The sequence below is a fragment of the Buteo buteo genome, chromosome 23 (genome assembly GCF_964188355.1).
Source record: "Buteo buteo chromosome 23, bButBut1.hap1.1, whole genome shotgun sequence".
In the NCBI taxonomy this organism is placed as follows: domain Eukaryota; kingdom Metazoa; phylum Chordata; class Aves; order Accipitriformes; family Accipitridae; genus Buteo; species Buteo buteo.
In genome coordinates, this window is record NC_134193.1 from 12,514,087 (window position 1) to 12,533,982 (window position 19,896).

The window sequence follows — 19,896 nt, forward strand, 5'->3', positions numbered from 1 at the left end:
GGCTTAGGAGATAAGAACATACTATGGGGGGTTAGAGAGTATGGAGACAAGGAGAAAGGAGGGAGACAGGCTGAGGGAGCCCTCAGTGTTGAGGGCTTTCCCCAAGATAAGGTTTCTAACACTTGTTGCTATCAAGTTAAGTTGGTGGTATGTAGAGAAGAGAAGAATGGGTAGTTACTTCATTTTTAACAAGAGAGCTGATTCACTTCCCTCTTCAATTTCTGCTGTGCAAATGTACAATGTCCCAGTTAAATTTTTTCATAATTTCCATGTTACTGTCCAGAGGGATGGATGTGACAGAGAAGTAGGATTTTGGCTAGTGATAAGTAGATCATCTTTCTGAACCAGGGAAACAAATTAAGGGAAAATACTGAACTGAACCATGTAAGACTTGGCTTTATTTTTGTATGTGTTAGGTTGTTCTGCACTATGCATTATAAAATGTACTAGCAGACTTAATTCAGTGGTGAATTAAGTAATGTTTACTCTGAACATAGCCATTTTCCCCCCAGGTAGATAAAACAGTTGAGTGAGGTCTGCCTATGCAGCCTTGTAACACCTCTTAAGGTAGAGTCCGTGCATGTTCTTAGAAGCTTTTATGTGGAAGGATCCCTGCATACTTAACAGTGAATATGTCCATTTGTCCTTCTTGTCTCCTTTTATGTGTCCTGAGAGTTATGTCAGGGTACACAGAGCTTAGCAGAGAGAGAAAATTAATTTTTACTGACAGAAGAAGCATATCTAATTGGGTAATTATGATTTGCCTCGGTTAACAGAGCTGATTTCTGCTCACTGCACTGAGGTTACAGTCACTGTTTAGCTTGCATGGAAAATATCTTGATGTTTGTAATGAGAAGATCAAGATCTTGCTTCAGATTCTATTCCACTAACTTACTGTGTGTTCAGACTCCATGGGGATATTGATTATGTTTATTATTGATTCAGAGAAAAGAGAACTGTCTGTTATTAGAGTCACACAGGTGCTATTATGTCAGCATCTCTTTGATTTCCTTGGCTCATTAGAATTAACAAAAACTGCAAAAAATTACTTTGGGGAAAACATTTTTTCCTCAGTTGCTCCTGGGGTTGGGGTGTAATTTGTTCTTCTATTTTTTGTATAGCTATCTAACTTGAAATGTAGCAGTTGTGGAGATGAGGAAATACAACCCTGCCAACTTAGGCTAGTCTACTTTTAAAGTATACGAACCCTTTTTGTGGAGAAAGATGTAATTAAGTCATGTGGAGTATCTGGGCTGGTGGATAGAAGAATTAGAAGAACGAAATAAAACAACAGGATCTTTTGTGTGTGATAATTTCAGCTTTATTGTTCTAGAAGTGAGTGTTCCCAACTTAGAGTTATCTTTTATTGGTTTGTTTGTTGGGTTTTTTTTTTTATCAAGAGTAAAGAGAAGCTGCTTTTCCTTCTTCAAAACTGGAGTCATGACCCTACAGCATACATGCAGGAGCACAGGACCACCTGCATTAGGAAAAGCAGGTAGCTCAGTAAGCGAGTACTTGGAAGGAAAGAGGCGGCTGAAATACTGTGAGGGGCTATGTCAGTTGCCATTGTTTTTGCAGTGACTTCCATATCAGCAGTGTGTGGGATACCAGCGAGCATGTGTTCATCAAACAGGATTGCATTCCACTCCTGAGTTTCCCACTGCCTTCTGTTCTTTTGACTCAATGGTTCTAGTTAAAGCTTGTTCTGCTGTATCCTTTCTAACTCCCATTTGAGCAACAAGACAGTTTAATTAATCACTGTGTGGGAAGCTTATATCTGTGACTGAGATGAAGACTTCTACTTTGAATAGAAGTCTAGTAGACATAAGCTTTCACGCTTAGAATGCTGTCTCTTTTTTCTCTCTCTGATTTTTTTAATATGCAGAGCTATGTAGAGGATGCTTTTCTTGCCTACATACCCATTATCAGATTATTTAGGTTTAACCTGAGAAGTGTGTGTTTAGATTTAAAATGCACTTGGTGTACTGGGGCTTAGTAATTATGCTGACACTGTGATTTGTGGGGCAGTATAATTGACAGGTAGTCAAATCAGCCCATATGGAGTTCCATGCTGCTATTTATATTAGCCCAGCTTTTTTTTGTTTATAACTAATTTAGGGTCTTTAATGTTGCAGTGTGTATGAAATTCAGTTAGTAGCATCAACAGCTTTTTTCTTCCTTTTTTTTTTTTTTTTTTTTTGTCTTATGTTTTGTAAATTTTGCTGATGACAATGTTTGGGTCAACTTGTTGGGTTTCTTGTTTGGAGGCTGATCACTAAATGATGTTATGACCTCAGTGGCAGATGTGGATTTACTACATGCAAAGATTTGTTTGTATTTGTAGATAACATGGAAGAGAGTACTCTGAGGCAGATCTGAATCTTTGGGACAGTAGGATTCTCTCCTTGTACTAACTGGGGTGGACATAGGAGTCAAGCTCCTTCAGAAGTAGAATAATTGTATTTTTAAAATTAAATTTATAGATAGCCCTTCATGGAAGGGTAGTATTTTCACATGATCATATGTCACAAGGGTGTAAATATAGGGCAGCTCCATGTTTCCAAAAGCCAACTTTCCAAAGATCAGGGCAATCCTGGGCAAACTCAAGTGTGTATGTGTATAGAGGTGGAGGGAGATGGGGGTGGAATTTAGAATTAAAAATTTGAGCCCTTTCTGAGTTCATGAGGTAACAAAATTCAACAGTCAAGAAAGTTAATTGCTTTTCCTAAGGGCCCATCCTATTTTTGAGCAGCAATTTGTATTTAAAAAACCAAAAGTTTAAGAACAATGTAGTAACTAACAGAAGGAGAAAGGCATAAGGGAGAAAATTTAAACTTTTCTGAATACAGTATATCTTTGAGATCTATTAGGCATAGAAATATGATAGAAGTGATTATAGGTTTATTTGTTAAAGGAAATTGCAATCTCTGCATGATTCTTAAACTCATCTGTAAATCATCAGGCTGATATGTGGGTGTCCTATTCAAGGTAATTAAATAGGAAGCATTTCCCAGTTACATTTTGTGTTATTGATTATCTCAGATAAGTTCCTGGAAGGTGGATGGGACAGCCAAGGAGCTAATATAATTAAGATGTATTAAAATTGGGAAGTAAGGAATAGAAGTTGTCAGTGACTTCAAATTCGTGCATTAAATAAGTGAAACCTGTAAGGGAATTCCTTATGTATCTCTCAGCACATGATGTGCTTTGAAAATTTGGACAAGTTGTAGAAAAGGTCTGAAATTATTTTAGGCATTGGAGGAAAACGCTTTCTATGGAGAAACTTTTAAGAAGTTGCTGATCATAATATTCTCCCTATGAAAGCTCTTGCAATATATTGGGTACAAAAAAAGTTCTTTTGTTTGGTGGAGAAAAGTTTAATAGGAATCATTTCCTGAAAACAATGAGGAAAATCTGTTTGGTGGATTTGCCTCCTCCTGATAATCTTCAGATCCAAATGACTCTGTTTTGTTTACCCTAAAATAATTATTGTACTCTGTACAAGAGTAGATGTGGGAATTTTGGGACGTACTGCATACAGGAGCTCAACTGAGAAGATTTAAAGTTCCCATCAGATCTTCCAGGTCAAAAGGAACTAGGAAATAAAGAAGAATATGAGGATGTCACTTTCTATTTTATCCTCAGCTTCAGAAATGAAAAAACAAAAAAACCCAAACAAATAAAAAGTTGCCTGACTTCGTGTACTATCTGCTATTTCTGAGAAACTGTAATAAAGGAGTTGCTTAAAAAAAGATTTTTTAATTGCTTGTAGATAATTCCAGCAGTGGAAAGTCAGACATGGACATGGCATATGAAAGAGCTAGAGTGCACTTTGGCTCGGAGGACACTGCCAGCAGTCCTGTTGTGGGCAAGGTAGGTCTCCTCCTTTGGAGATTCTGGCATGTTTCTTGCATTGTACCTCCTTACATCATTATTCTTTGAGTAATTTAAATGTTTTCTCCCTTCCTTTGAAATGCTGCCCTTGCAACTCTGTACAAGTTGTAGTATTTGGTCATCTTGTATTGGTGTATTTTAACATACAGTTGTTTCAGTAGATTTTGGTGGCTGTTTAGGCTTTTTAGTGCAGATCTTGAAACTTGGTGGAAATTCCCTTGGCAAGTAATGGGAAAGCACTGCTGCAACTTTTTGATTTTAGGTATTGCTTTCCTCTGACTCATGAAAAGGATTATTTGGAAAGGTGAATTTGTCAGACCATGCTTTATATGTGAGAATTACTTTGCAGCAAGGAATTAAAAACTTGTATCAGCATGTGAACTTCCTGTAGGTTTTCAGTCATGATTTATAAATCTTTATCTTTTTGGGGCCTGCTTTTTACAAATACTGACCTGCAATTTAAGAGCACAAAAATGCTCTTGAACTGTAAAATTGCAAACCAAAATCTGAAGAGAAACTGGCTCAGTGTGACCTTGACAGACATTTTATTTTTTTCCTCCATCTTCATATATAGTGTTGATCAAGTTTTACTTCTATCAAGCTGGCAGCTGCCCTGTTTCTGAAAAGTCTCTTGTTCTTCCCTTTGCAAGCTGCGATGAGTAACATTGTTTGACTTGAGTGTCAAACTTTGCAGAAAAATACAAGGATAATGAAGTTAGCAAGCTGTTGCTTTTTTGGAAACATAGCTTTTTTTTGCAGGCCACCAGTTGTGGTGGATAAAGAACACAGATGATACGGCAAGTTTTTGCTGGGTAGGTGCCAATTATAACATTTAAACCAATACTTGTTGTGTATCTGTTCTTTGCAGTCGATATTGAAGAAGACTGTGACAGTGACAGAAACTCCTTCAGCAGTTTTCCATTATAGTGCTGTTCAAGATTCCTGTAATAGCAAACATATTGATGCCATCGTCGAAGCAGCAAAGAAAGACCTTTCAACCTTGATGAAACTTGATGTAAGTTATTGCAGGAGGAAATGGCTTTGTTTTCGCTTTTTATGTCGTTCTGCCAGGCACTAAAAAGTAAATTGTCTCCCTAGTATACTGTAGACTAGCTGAATATGTTATTCTCTAGTCTGTTGAAGTTAGTAGCAGGACTGAAATAAATCTGAATTATTCTGCCATATGAGAAGACCATACTGAAATACACTGTGTGATTCTTTTCTCACGGTGTATAGATTTATCCATGTGAGAAGTAAACGTGTAATTTCTGCTGCCTTGTAATTTCATGGTCTCACATACTGTGTGAAGAAGTTATGTAAAGGTATTCAGGTGATTGCTGAATCTATTAATCCTGTTGGCATAGCATCCGAGTGCCTCGTTTGGTTTTTGGAGCTGAATCTCTGTATTTGGCCAATGGCTATGAGTACATCTCACAGCTGAGTGACTGTTCCATGTCCGTTCCAAGTTAAACGCTTGGTGCCCTCACAGTCATCATTATTGAGCTCAGCCCCTGCTTATCACCTTCATGTTGTAAAAAGGAATTAAAATGTTTGTTTTCATCATTCTTATGATTCCAGCTACATTTCATTACAGAGGTGTAGCTGTTCATGCAGCTAATCAGACAATTTGGGAAAATTGTACTAAATTGTCTAAATCAGTCACAGATAGCCAAGTTTTATTACAGCACATATTTCAATACCTCAAGTCTGCTGATGCTGCCAGAGACCTGGGTGCAGCTGCTGCCGCTTCTGCCTTTGCTTTAAGAGCTCTCACCAAATGACACGTGCTAGAACTTAAAAAATTTTACTTTTGGTTCTTAACATTCCCTGCTGACTTCCAAATTATTCCCCTTGCAACTTCAAAATCTTGGTCATGATCTTACAGCTACCAGTATTGAGGCTCGAGATACATGTTCTACGTTGTCACTGATTTGATGAAGGGGTGCAGTACTGTCTGTTAGTCTTCAGGAGTCTTAACTGTCTTGTTACGTTAATTTTCATTTTTTTCAGGCATTTATATCCTCATGAAAAGCTACAGATTATTTTAGGAGAAATTCTTGTTACAGATACTTTTCTTCTGTTCTGTTCAGCCTTCTGTTCTTGATAGAACTGGCCTCAGACACCACATGTGACAAAAGTTTGTATCCGATATACAACTGATGTCTTACTATAGGAGAAAGGCAGTATTATTTCAAATGACCTTTAGGTATCTGACTTCAGAATTAAGATTTTCTTTTTTGTTTTGTTTTAAATAACTTGAATTCCTTGGATCTCTGTCAGGAAAGGTTTTCAATCTCATACAACTTTTACATGTTTTCAGCTTTATCTGCAGTTATGAGAGTTAATGTTGCAGGGCATATCTTCTGCATGAGTTATAAGGGAATTACCTTTGACAAAAAAAAATTACTTGTCCCAGTTAATTACTACTTTTTTTTATTGTTTATAAGTGGTTTGTGCTTTCACTACTACATCATAAACCACTGCTAATTTATTATCTATTATAGTAACACAAAAAAGGAAACTTGCTACGAAATGGATATTGTTGTGTTAGCAACTTCTTTTTCTAAAATCTAGTGGCTGGAGGAGGCTGGAGGGGATCAGTGCAAAGTTATTTAGCTCAAATCCTGTAACTATGCAATGCTGAATTTGGGTTTGCTGGTCTTGCCCATTCAAGAGAGAAGGTACTAGACAGGATAGATCTTGTCTGTGATCTTGTTTGGTAACTCCTTTATTGCTTAATCAGAGTAGTAATAACACAGAAAAGTAGGATTTCAAGGACTGCTGGGAGGTCATTCAGTCTCTTTTCATGGCCAAGGCAGAATCAAATATTGCTAAGTCATTTCTGGCAGGTTTTTGACTAAGCTGTTCTTAAAGATCTCCAATGATGAGGACTTCACAGTTTTGTGTGCAATCTATGCCAATACTTAAGTAGCCTTAGACACAAAGAAAATCTTTGCAGCCATTTTTGTTAGAGCTAATGCAGCCAGAAAAAGCTGTTGATAGGTAGAGCTCATTAGGAAACTCGTATCCCCTTACTATGAGATACTTTCATAGTTAGAACTTCGTCTTTAAGAATAGGTAATACAATCATAAATGTACAAATATAGAAAAAACATCATAGAAATTAGTTGAGTTGATATTGCTGAACTGAAATATTTTGACAGGTGCTTGTCAGGTTCTTTGGGTTGGATATGTTCCCATGAAACAGTCTGGTTTCAATAAAACTAATTTTTGATGAAAATCTGTTCTTTTTATCAGCTGTAGGTGTAAAGAATAACTCTGATTGTTTCACTTGCTCTATTTTTTCAACCAAAAATGAAAAGAGAAAAACTTGGCATAAGAATTACAATGGTAAAATGTTTACATCTCTGCTATATTGTTTTCCTGCTGCAATAAGGTTAATGACTGTAGGCAGATTCTGCTATGCTGCTTGTACTGAATTACCTCTTACTGTGCATGCAGCTCTCTTGCTTTTAGTGGTTCTACCTCCATGGCAAAGTACTGGACTGTCGTGGTTTAACCCCAGCCAGCAACTAACCACGAGGCAGCAGCTCACTCACTTCCCCCCCACCCAGTGGGATGGGGGAGAGAATCGGGGAGAAAAAGTAAAACTCGTGGGTTGAGATAAGAACAGCTTGTTTAATAAAACAGAAAGGAAGAAAAGAATAATTATAATAACAACAATAAAATGACAATAATAAAAGAATTGGAATATACAAAACAAGCGATGCACAATAATTGCTCACCACTCACTGACTAATGCCCAGTTAGTTCCCAAGCAGCGATCTGTGCCCCAGGCCAAGTCCACCCAGTTTATATACTGGGCATGACATCACATGGTATGGAATATTCCTTTGGCCAGTTTGGGTCAGCTGTGCTGGATGTGTCCCCTCCCAACTTCTTGTGTCCCTCCAGCCTTCTTGCTGGCTGGGCAGGAGAAGCTGAAAAATCCTTGGCTTGGTATAAACATGACTTAGCAACAACTGAAAACATCAGTGTGTTATCAACATTCTTCTCATACTGAATCCAAAACATAACACTATACCAGCTACTAGAAAGAAAATTAACTCTATCTCAGCCAAAACCAGGACATGGACACAGTAGTGTCTGGCTTTGCCTTGCAAGGGTTAAGCTGCAAGACACCAGGACTGCACTGTCATTCTTTAGCATAATGCAAGAATCACATAACTGAGCCTGGGTTTTTGCCTCTACCCATTTGGATCATGATAATAAAATGTTGAGCTTCTGAAGATTTGCTGGTTTGCATAAAAGTTTTGCCAAAGCAAAGGTGTCCTGAAGCATTAGGGTTTGATGCTGACTGCATGTGGGACATCCAACTGTATGGGCAGTGCTTGGAAGGAAAATTCTCTCCATGCCTTTTGGTTGTCTGTGCTATGTACTCAGGATTATGGTGGTGACCGGCTTTGGAGCTGGAAAGGAATCTTTTGATCAGCTGAAGCACTTAACCAGATCAGCTCCTTGCCATTGCAAGGGTTTGGGGTTGAGTCCAAACTGAGGGCAGGCTTTTGGAAAGACCCTCCCTTCCATGTGCTCGTCAGTCGGGAGAGACATTCCCACTCTCCTGTGCAATCCACATGTGCATGCACACAAGAATTCATTGCTTTGGGGAAGCTTTTGGTCTACAGTGTGTATGAAAATCTGCTAGGCATACACAGCACAGCTGAGCTGTGTGACCAGGGAAGGGCTGTAATAAAGCAAGTGTTAGATCATCTTCTCCAGTTCCTCCATGATGTAGACAGTCTCCTCTAGTTTCACCTTCCTTTGAAAATAACTTCATATTTCATGATTTTCATGCCAGCTGATATAGGTCTCTTTTCATTATAGACCCTTAAAAGAGTCTGGGGGCAAAATTGACAAGTATAAAATCCTTAAGAATCTAAATCTGATCAATTGACACTAATTAAACCTTTTTTTTCTTCTGAAAGAAATCTCAGTTGGGTGCAGAAATATAAAAATCATGCACCATATTTTTAAGAGATTCAAGTACTTATCTTTAGTAATTATTATTTTTATTTGGATGCTTCGTCACACTCCTGGATCTTTACATGTGCACAGACAAGTAAATTGTACCCCTGACCCCTTTTGTCTCCAGGATCCGTCGTTGTTGAATGGCAAAGTGACGCTGCATCAGGTTACTGCTGGGACTGTGCTGTCAAGGCAAGGAGATCAGGTGAGTGGGCATCATCTGAGAGTAGAGAGAACATAAGTCTGGCTCAGTCTTTGCCCCCCACCATAAGGTATTTATACACATTGATGATAAATAAAAAATCCCCACCTGACCACTCCCAAGTCTTCTCTTCTCAAGGTGAAATAATCCCAGCTCTAAGCCTTTCTACACCCATGGAGTAGTAATGTAGCCAGAGTGGAAATCTGGTACCTGTCTGTTTTCAGCTCTCGTGTACCTTCATGAGAAGGTATGGAGTATCATACCTCCATCCTTCCTGAGGTACGGAGACGGGGTAGCCTTTTTTCATGCCCTGCGCTGCAGGCTTTCGGTGATGTCACTCAGTTGCAGTGAAGTATTTTTTTCCGCCCATACAATAGAAATCCAGTGTTACTTGTTTATAGCAAAGTATATTTAGGATATAATGAGATTCATTTATAATAATACTGTGTAAATAGACAAGCTTATGCAAAGCAGATGAGGGGCAGCTCCAATAACAGTGCTGCTGCATTCTGCTCTGCTGAACTGCGATGTCCCTCATCACGGTGCTGTGATTACCCCGTTATCTCCATTTGCAATTCTGTTTTTATTTCCTGAGATCTTATAGATGCAGCCTTTATTTTTCATAACCATACAAAGAGAAACACATTTTTCAATATATTGTGGCTGCTTAGTTTTAAATATTCATAGCCTGCTTTTAATAATTCACTATTGTGTCTTATTTTATCACCTAATTGTTCAAAAACTATAGGGAGGTTTCTGGAAGACGGATTGGTCATGATAGTATTGTCACTATGATAATTGCTTTTAAAATCTTTGGGGATTTTATTGAGCTCTTTCTCCATTTTCTCCAGGATGTTAATGTTTGCTTTGTGGTCTCGGGGATGCTTCACGTGTACCAACGGAAGATAGACTCGGAGGAGGACACTTGTCTGTTCATTACCCATCCAGGAGAACTCGTAGGTCAGCTTGCTGTCCTGACTGGGGAGCCACTGATTTTCACCATCAAGGCCAATCGAGACTGCAGCTTCCTGTCTATTTCCAAGTCTCATTTCTATGAGTGAGTTCTGCCATGAAAATATATATTGATTTTTTTTAATTATTTTTAAATTTTTTATGGCCCTTTTGAACAAATGTAAGCGGTGGATGTATGTGTGGCGTAGTACTGCTACAGTACATCCCGCAGCAAACCATATAGCTTATGTGAGGGTTTTGAGCACCCAGATGAGCTCTGACCTATCTAGCAGATGGCTTTATCTCCAGCAAAAAGTAATGCAGGGGATATGGTAATATTAAATAAACTCCTATGTTCCAGGTTTACAGAACACTTAACCCAATGGGGTGTGATTTATGACCCAAGACTCACACTTCATAATCCAAATAAAAAAGTCTGGCCAGAGCCCGTGCTTTGCTGAGTGAAGTGTTTCTTTGCCAGGCCCTTTCTCTTAGATGCATTATTCCTTTTTGCTGGAGAACCACCCCAGTTCTGTTTCCAAATACAGTCCAGGCTGTTGGGTGTGTTATGAATGATTGGTCTTGGTGTAACTGTAGGTTTTCAATGCTCACTAATAGAATAGGTCAAACAATAATGACCCTGTGCAAGACAGGTTCCTTCCTGGACATTGGAAGTAGTACATGACTTAAGACTTTAAAGCTTAAAGGGGGATATAGGTATTTCTTAATTAAAAGACCAATATGATAACTGTGGTCAGCTTCATTGTCCAGTATTAATGATTAATGCCCTTGATTTATTCCATGATCCTATTGTTAAGACTTACCATTAGTTCACACATATAATTTGTGCCAAATACCTCTATTTCCTTTTCTAAACTCCTTTTTCAACTTCTGCGTGCATGTGCCATCAGTCCTGTGTTATGTGTAGGACTCTTTGATGTTGTGTTTTCTAGGCCACTATTATGTTGTATATTTCTGCCTACTTCTTACTTTCTAAGTAATTCGAATTGTTTGTATTCCTAATGAACTCTATCACAGAATCTTATTCTGTGATTTTTGTTTTTTCACCTCAGGCAAAAGGCTGTATGCTCTAAAACTGAACACACTGTTCTCAGCAGTGTACTTGGTTGATTAGCTGTGTTTTTCCAAGTCTGTGCGGTGGATGTCAACTCTTTGACCTAGTTTCTGAATAGATGTTCCCCACGTGCCATTCCATGCGGTATCAGATCTATTTCTTCTAAGCTCCTGCTTTTTCCTTCTTTCTTCTTCTACTGTTGTTTTCCTACTTGTTTCTGACTTTAAATTTCATTATGTCATTTCAGCCAACCAGGCAGATTCCTTTTCTCCTCTTTTTTTCGTTTTGATACTCAGTCCTGGATTAACTCTCTCATTTGCTTGAGCTCATTTCCTGAGTTTTCTCTCAAGAATCGAGTTGTCTCTTGTTTATTCCAACTTACCTTTTTGTTTCCATTAATCCCTTACCAGTCAGTGATCTCAAATCCATCAGTGTATCAGCTCTATATCATTTTTGGGACCTTTCCAAATCTTTCTTTTTCTCCTTTAAAAGGTCTATTGCCATTTCTCTGCATTTTATGAGCTCTGTGATCTTCCAGCATTCCATCTTCACAATTTCTCCTGAAACCCAAGCTTTATATCAATTCTAACTCCTGCTCCCATATTTAAAGGTGTCATTGTAAAAAGTCTTTGAAAAGCATGAGGTTTCTTCAAGTTTGTTCATTTTTGCTTTGAACTCTGAGAAAGAAAAACTTGTTGATAAAATTAGAAGTTAGTTTTATTTTCCACTTTTGTGCCAAATTCAGTGCTCATAGTCCTACAATGGTAGGTTTTCTCTTTTGCTCAGAATCTCACAGCAATGACTTTTTTTTTTTTAAATCTTAATTACTAACCAGAAGAAATTTGACAAGAACCTTCATTATTGTCCAAAATTCCTTTCTTCTTTTCTTGTCAAATATGTTACTCTTTTTCTTTGAGCTGCCCTGGGACATTGTATGTGGCGTTTTTTTTCAATAAATAATGAGAGGGCGAAGCAGAAAGAACATGGTCAATAGTTGCCATTAGGCAAAGAGCACAGTAATTGAAGTAGCCCAGGGTTTAGAATTGCCTGTTGGATGTTGGACAACAGATTAAATCATTTTCACTGAAAATTTGGGGGAGGAGCCTTTTATGTGGTACTAACATGACTAAATAACTATCTGTAAATGTAGAGTTTCAAGTATAGGGGTGACACAAGCTAATTATATAGTATATACCTTAAAAGCTTTGCTGTTTTGCTGAACTGATGTACTAAGTGTGCAGTGCCTACGCTGCAACTGTTGGTGTCTCCTGATGAACAGTGTAATCAAGTTGTCACCAGACTCTCTTGAGGGAATATGTTCAGGTTCTGCAGTACTAGGGACTCTCACATTTTCTGCTTCAGTAAATTTCACAGTTTGGAGTCTTAATCATGGGCGCCTGCCAGAGAAGCAGGAATGCTTTGATTTTTATTTGGTATTGCCAGCCAAGCTGAATATCAAATTGCATCCACATCCGCAAGAATATCTGCCTAAGTTCCAAGCTTTCACAGACACTAGTTTAGCCCTATCATCACTATATTTGGTGAGCTTTCTAATAAAGAATCCTCAGGATACCTTCAGAAACAGGTTTCTGTAGTACAGAGGTTTGGTTTTTAATTTTTTCCAGTGCCAGGCATGTGCCAAGCAGAAGAGTAAAGATGAAGATGCCCAAGTGAGAGGAAGGAAACCTGATTGATAATGGGGGAGGGAAGGGGAAATCAGCTTTCCTTTTCTTGTGCACAAGGGTGGGCTTTTACCTTCCATGCTAATACTCTTGTAGAAGCTGTATAGCACTCAGTGAAATAACAGAGCGCTCCAGATAGAAATAAAAGCAGCCTGTTAGTAGTTTATGTTTTGAATGCATTAAGTATTAAGATACATATCTTGAGGGAGGAAGAGGAATAAATGGCTTTTATTGATTACAGCAGACCTCCTGTGTGGGAGGAGACTCTGAAGGCTCAATAAGCAAGTAGAGTAAAAACAATTAGCTAAACCATCCAGGAGTTTTCAGGGGGTTTATTTAATTTTTAGATCAGCTGAGAAGGGGGATAGGGCTGGGTGTTTTGCCTGTGTTGAGGGGTTAGCGTTGTCTGTTTATTAGTGCTTATCCTGGAGTGCCTCTTCCAGCTCTTTGTCCTTTGCTCCAAGTTACGTTAGCATGGTAGAGTTTCTGTAAGATAACATGTTGTTTTCATGTGCAATAATAGCTTATCAGAACCAAGGCAGTCTATAGGTATCTTGGGTGGGAGATGGTGGGGGGCACAGAAACCTCAGGGCAAGAGAAGAGGGACAGGAGAGGAAAGCTGTCCTGTTTTTTCATAATCCTGTTTTGATGGCTGGATTGTAAACTGTGCTAAATGTAAGAGTTGGTGTTCGGTTTAATTTGCCTAGTAGTGCATATGAGTGCAGGGATACAAGAGTGATGGGTTCAATATGGAATAGGAATATATGTCTACGAATCCCTTCCATTTCAATTTCAGGGATTTTGGCTGAAGAAATTACAAGCTTCGTTATTGTGAAAAGTAGTAATTGGAGTCATTGGGTAAGGAGAGTAGATAAACATGCAAGCTCCCTGCAGTGCCCTGTGTGCTGCATGTCACCTGTAGTCACTGTCAGCTCTGGGTCTCTTGCTGCACCTATAGGGCTAATGGATGAGAGATCTGATGTTTTAGAAACTTTAGGGCAGTTTCTGTACTACATCCAGCCAGTAAAGAGCTGCTGGTGAGTCTGCTTTTGCCATCACATTCCAGGATTATGGATTTCTACTGGGGCTTTCTCTGATTTCTGCCAGGCTACAGTGGTCCATGAGGAACCGTACTTCAGTTAGGGAACAAAGACTGACAACGCTCCTTCCATGCCTTTCTCTCCTCCTCTCTATTTTTTAGGGTGCAAGGTTAGATACAAAGGTCACATGATTTGTGCTTAGTGACAGTTCCCACATACGCAGGGTCTCCTAAGTAGATTTTCTTATGGCAGCCTGGTATCTTCATTGTAAAAGGAACATTGATGCAGAAAACATACCAAGTATTTATCACTTTCTTTTTCTTTATTTCTGTCCATGTGTGGCTTTAATGTAGCTCCCTCATCTCTATCTGCGTGCACTTCACATACCAGGTCTGCATGCACTTACCTACTTCTTTATGAATTGTGCTGTCTCTTGTGAAATAACTATTTTTTAGTAGTCTGCCATCAATTGCTCTTGATGCTGCACAGGAACAGAAGAGATAAGATGTCCTAACAGATACACCATCTAGAGATGTGCATGATCAGTTCACTCCTGTGGAGTAGGGCTTCAGTAAGAATTTGAGTGCTTACTCAGTGACAGGATACAGTGAATTTTAGTCTAAAAAGAATGAAAAATAAGACATTCATGAGCAGTTATCAGGTGTGTGAGAGCGATTTCACTCAGGCCTCACAGTCAGTGTCGAGTTTGCAGTTATCCCTGGCTAGAACATCCTCAAAGCTTTTCAGTTTGAGAAAAGTATTGAATTACATGGTATCTTTATTACTAGAGACTTTTAAGCACCACTCAAAAGATTCAGTGTGAAGATCAGCTTTATTAGAAGATGTTTCACTTCTTTGTGGCCTTTGCACCACGGAAAAGGGAACATTTGAAATACAGAGCAGGTCTCTTATTTTTAAGAGCATCAGACTTTACATATAATGTGGTTCTGACCTGATATAAAACCTAGGGGAAACTGTGAGCATGTGCACGTGTGAGAGACTGAGAGGTGCAGAATGGCAGGAAGGGATAATCTTCTGGACAGTGTGAACATTTCCCTCAGTCATAAGAGACCTGGGTGAAGGGGGGGTTGGGAGGGTTGATCATAAACAAGAGCTAGCTAGTAGTCCCATCCATCCCGCTGTTCGCTTAAAGAAGATAAGTGGGCCAGACAGCAGGACTAGCTAGCATCCTACTAGCATAGTCCTGCTGCTACTAGGACAGTGCTGACTTTGAGTGACATTTAATTTGGGCTAGGTTGGAAGGTTGGTCAGCCCCATACTTGGTCAAATTATCACTGATGTAGTGTGGTTGGGGCAATAGTGGAGTGTGTGTATCACTAACTGGTGAATTAATGTCTGCCCAGTTGCATTGGGATGTTGCACCTGTGCATACCTATTCCTATTTTGGGGAAGTACTTCAATAACACTTCTTTTTTTTTTCCTAGGATAATGCGGGAGCAGCCAAGCGTAGTTCTTGGTGTGGCCCACACTGTTGTGAAGAGAATGTCCCCATTTGTTAGGCAAATTGACTTTGCCCTGGATTGGATGGAGGTTGAGGCTGGACGAGCTGTTTACAGGTGAGATGTGGACAAAATTGTATGTTGTCTGTTGAATATTTTAAGTTTTCATAGTTAAGGAGCTGTGCTCCCTTGGTGTTATATAGAATAAGAAACTCATTGGACTAAATTTATCAACCATTCCATCAGGTATATCTGTTTGCCTATTCTGAGATTATTTTCTTTCTGTAGTACCCTTCAACATTGCTTCAGTCTCTTGTCTCCAGGTGTTACTACAATTTTTGCATACTATTCCTCATCCTTTGTGTTGTCTCAGCAAGCTTTTAAAGTGACATAATCGATTAAGACCTAGACAGTTGCATGTTCCTGTGGTAGTTTCTGCATTGTTAAGGGCACAAATGTCTATTGGTCAGAGTATTTCAGTCTTTCTAAAATAAACAACAAAACTCAAATGTAATTCAGTTAGGCTTATTCAAGAGTAAATTGAAAATTGGCACTGCACTGTATGTTTAAGGGGCAAAAGTTATCCTTGGGAAAACTTAGTTTTATGGATTTTTGTACTAGGATACATTTGAACCATTCTATGGTTGCTACAGTGGTGGGAGAATAAAGGTCTAATTAGTATGTGTTCTGTATAATTGTAATTTTAATTTTTATAACTATATCTGCAGCACCAATGCTAATGGAAGTTGTGGATTACTTTGTGCATCAAAGCAGTCATAGCTGTCAATGTGTTATTAAAATCTTTTGGAATTCCTTGCATTAGTTTTAACTCCACTACCAGAAGTATGGCATTTCATCCATGTGCTAGGTTATGCTGGAAATCTGCATTCCAAACAGCACTCTTAATCATGCAAAGGGGATATAGGAAGAACTTCCTGATAGACTAAGATGGGTGCACAAAAAGGAATCCAAATACTGAGCCATTTGGTTTTTTTCCTCCTTGATGTGCAGAATTTCTCTACGTATCCATATTGACCTTGCAATGAGAACAAGCTCCTGCTGTAACCAGTAATGAACCTGTTGTCTCACCTAGAGACTACTTGCATCCTGGTCATCTGCTTCCACACCTAACATTAACCAGTTGTGCAAAGCATGTACATTTAAACATTAAACATATTTCCAAGTCACCTTTTAACAGACGCCTGTTTAGTTTCTTGTTTGCTTGTTAAGTTTAACTGTTAGTTAAACATTTTCCAATGTCCTCTAAGACAGGTAGTGAAAGATGATCAACTTATTAAAAGACTCTAGATGCATTTGCTGAGCAAAGATGTTCCACTAATCCTTATTATTGATTATTCTTTCTGCAGGCAGGGTAACAAGTCTGACTGCACATACATTGTGTTGAATGGTCGACTTCGCTCAGTTATACGGATGGATGATGGAAAAAAGCACCTGACTGGTGAATATGGCCGAGGAGACTTAATTGGAGTGGTAAGAGCAAGTTTCAAAAGTGAATTGTTTGGCTGAGAAACTGGTATTGACTCCACACTAAAAACCAAAATCTTGTTCTGATTGGTTGTTAATCTTAGTTAAGGCCTTTCACAAGTTGAAAAGATGGAAAATCCCTTCTACCTTGGAAACTTCATATAATAATACATGAATGGGATTATTAGATTTGGTTTGAAAAGAAAGGTAAACAAAAAAAAGACACAACCAAACCAAAAAGCCCTGCACAATGCTCTTTTGTGATACGGATTACTTGCTTTCACATTAAGAGGAGTTCAGCCTGTTAGTAGAATAGCTCAGGAAGAATTTCAGGAATGTGCACTAAATGGTGATTTGAATAAATCTAGCGTCATAGAAAGATTCAGTTTGGCTGGGGCCTGCTGTGGAAGTGTGTAGTCTATCCTCCTCTAAGTTAGCAGAGCTAACTTCAAAGCTGCATCAGGTTGTTCAGGGAATGTGTAGTTATTAAAAGTTACTAAAGCAACTTTTGATTTCAAAATTGTAGTATTTATCCATGTTTAATTTCACTGCTATGTTCATTTTTTGTTCCTCAGACCTAGTTAACAACTGAAATAGGAGTCCTACATCATAAATATGCATGGTTTGTTTGATTTTTTTTTTTTTTTTTTAATTTAAAATTAGAAGGTTTCGAAAGTTCTGAGATTGTTGTTCAGGCCCTATTCTGCTTTCTGAGCTGAAAACTAAACATTTAATGTGTATCTGTTTGTAGCCAGAATTAGCATAGTTCTGAATAAAGAAAACTTGAGAGTTAGTATTAGTACTATGGGAAGAAATTCTTGTTTATAGAGATCAAGAGGAAGAGGAATGAGTAGTACAAGGCTGTTTCCCTCTAGAGAGCTGACTGAAGATTGTGCAGATTGCAAAAGGTGATGTTTTTGAAAGTGGCATGATCCAGCATTTGAGTGTTACCTACTGGTGTAAGAGGTTGTCCTCTGCTACCTTGCCTCTTTCCCTTGATCACTGGCTATGTCTACATATAGTCTACAATGAGACTCTGTCTCTGTAGCTAGGGCAGGAATACAACATCAGCATGTGAGACCTAGTTGTCTCTGATGGCAAGAGGATCACAGACCGCTATCTGTATTGTAAAGTGTTCGTGGCAGAGGTCTTGTGTGCACTGAGAGACTGGGAACTGACCTAACATCTGAATTTTTTTCCTTGACAGAGGTAAAAAGTTTTCTTATACGGAACGTGAAGTCTGTGGGCATTTTCGGTGTGTGTTCACAACTCATTTTCACTTGCCTAGTAACTTTGAAATAAATTGTATATCATTCGGAAGTGAGTGCAATAGCGTACAAGAGGCATCCCAGCAGAAGACAAAGGTTGTCTGGACTGGTGACTGCATTGTATTCTTTGAGTTATATGTGGACAGTATTTAACGATATCTTCCCAAGATCAGTGCTACTTCTGGCTGAGGAGTTTTGTTGGCTTGGGACTGTATTTGGAGAAGCAGGTCTATTCTTGAGTGTGCTGGGCACACTCAAAAATTTTATTTCTTTGTTTTTTGTCTTTTTTTGGGCTACCTCTTTGGGATACCTCATTAAATGTAAAATGACATGGTTTGACAGGAATGAAAGCTGAGATCTTTGTGACTAATCATGCTGGTACGAGGCCTTTTAGTGTGTGCATAAGGGTTTGTCAGTTTTGACTCATACAAACATTTTCCAGCTCGTTTCCCTGCTTTCTTTCACCAGGGGTAATCTGGAGCTCCACTTTGAAGATTCTGGAGTTTTACAGAGCTCCCAGGTTAAAACAACAGAGCTGCTGTTCTACTTTTTGAAAGCAGTTTTGAGTGACAGCGGAGCATATGGTCTAAACTCTACCTCCCTGTACAAGCACTAGTGCCGACTTTGGCATGACATTTCATGCTGGCTCAACTGTTTATCTGGTGAGGAGAGAGGGAGGTTGATTTGGTGAATGGACTGGGACATGTTTGCTGTAACCGTGCCATGCTGGCTGGTGAGTCCCTAGGCCTGGATACAGAAACACCCATATAGTGTATGTTTAAACCATAAGTCACTCTTCTGGATCCATGTTATGACATGAATCATTCTGAAGACCTTTGTGACTCCATGGATGTCATCTACTCCTTCCTACCCACAGCTTCCAGGCCCACTGACTCATGCTGCCATTTGTTGAACGAATCTCGATGCTCTGGCTGTCTTTTGAAAACATGGGGGAGGATTTGTAAAGATTGCCAAGATTAATGTAGCCGTTCTTTGCAGAGGGCATTAGTAAAATGACGTTTTTCCTTTTAAAAAGATTTGTTTATCCCCTTCTGCAGGATCTGTTATAAACCTTTAAAAGCCTGCTGTAGCATCAGTTTTTTTCCCTGGAAGTAAAGTAATTGGAGGATTCTAGGTGCTTGCAGGGAATGAAATTAGCAGTTGATATTGGTAATTGGTATTTTGGTCAACAGGTGGCATGTTCCTCCCTGAAACTCCTCCAAGACCCCCGCCATGTCATTCGGAACTGTGGGCACTAACAAAATACAAGACTCTTGTAGTTGATGTATTTTTGTTTATTGACTTTATTTCAGAATTTTAAAAGTGCTGTGTGTCATATGTATAAGAGATGAGTATCTGCCATTTCTGCTTTCAAAAGAAAAGCACTGAAAAATGAAGGATTTCAGAAAGATGTTAATTTTCAAGCATGTGCGTGCACTCTCAAGGCTAAACTTGTGGCTCAAACTGTTTTGTTCCTTATACTGACTCAATGGCATCTGTTTCTGAGGTCTGTCAATTCAGGGGGAGAAGAACAGATTACAAACCAAAGACTCCCTGTGTAGTTACTTGAGGAGCTAACGAGGATAGTTATGTCAGGGGAAAATGATACCTACTCCCTGGGAGCCTTTTTGGAGGGATGCTGCCAGCTGCTTGCTGCTGCTGACCCTATCAATGGGCAATTCCAGTTGCTGTATCTGGTCAAATCAAGACAAAACTTGATTGAAGACCTTCCAGGTAGTTCTTAAAAGACAGTCATGAATCTGGGAAATAATTCCCTTGCATCTGAAATACAGTTGACCACTCGAAAGACAGTTGACAGAAGTCCTGTTGTCTAGAGACTATGATTTGACCCA

At 39.0% G+C, this 19,896-nt stretch overlaps 1 protein-coding gene across 3 annotated transcripts in view; it reads left to right on the forward strand.

Annotated features, from left to right (window-relative positions):
• The window catches only part of PNPLA7 (patatin like domain 7, lysophospholipase), a 130,302-nt gene that overhangs the window by 20,675 nt on the left and 89,731 nt on the right, over positions 1 to 19,896 (forward strand). For all 3 annotated transcript variants that reach the window (XM_075055890.1, XM_075055892.1, XM_075055891.1), the window contains 6 exons: positions 3,773 to 3,873; positions 4,763 to 4,909; positions 9,008 to 9,085; positions 9,934 to 10,139; positions 15,276 to 15,407; positions 16,658 to 16,781. In XM_075055890.1, the coding sequence (XP_074911991.1) occupies positions 3,773 to 3,873; positions 4,763 to 4,909; positions 9,008 to 9,085; positions 9,934 to 10,139; positions 15,276 to 15,407; positions 16,658 to 16,781 (788 nt within the window). The remainder of the gene's footprint in view (positions 1 to 3,772; positions 3,874 to 4,762; positions 4,910 to 9,007; positions 9,086 to 9,933; positions 10,140 to 15,275; positions 15,408 to 16,657; positions 16,782 to 19,896) is intronic.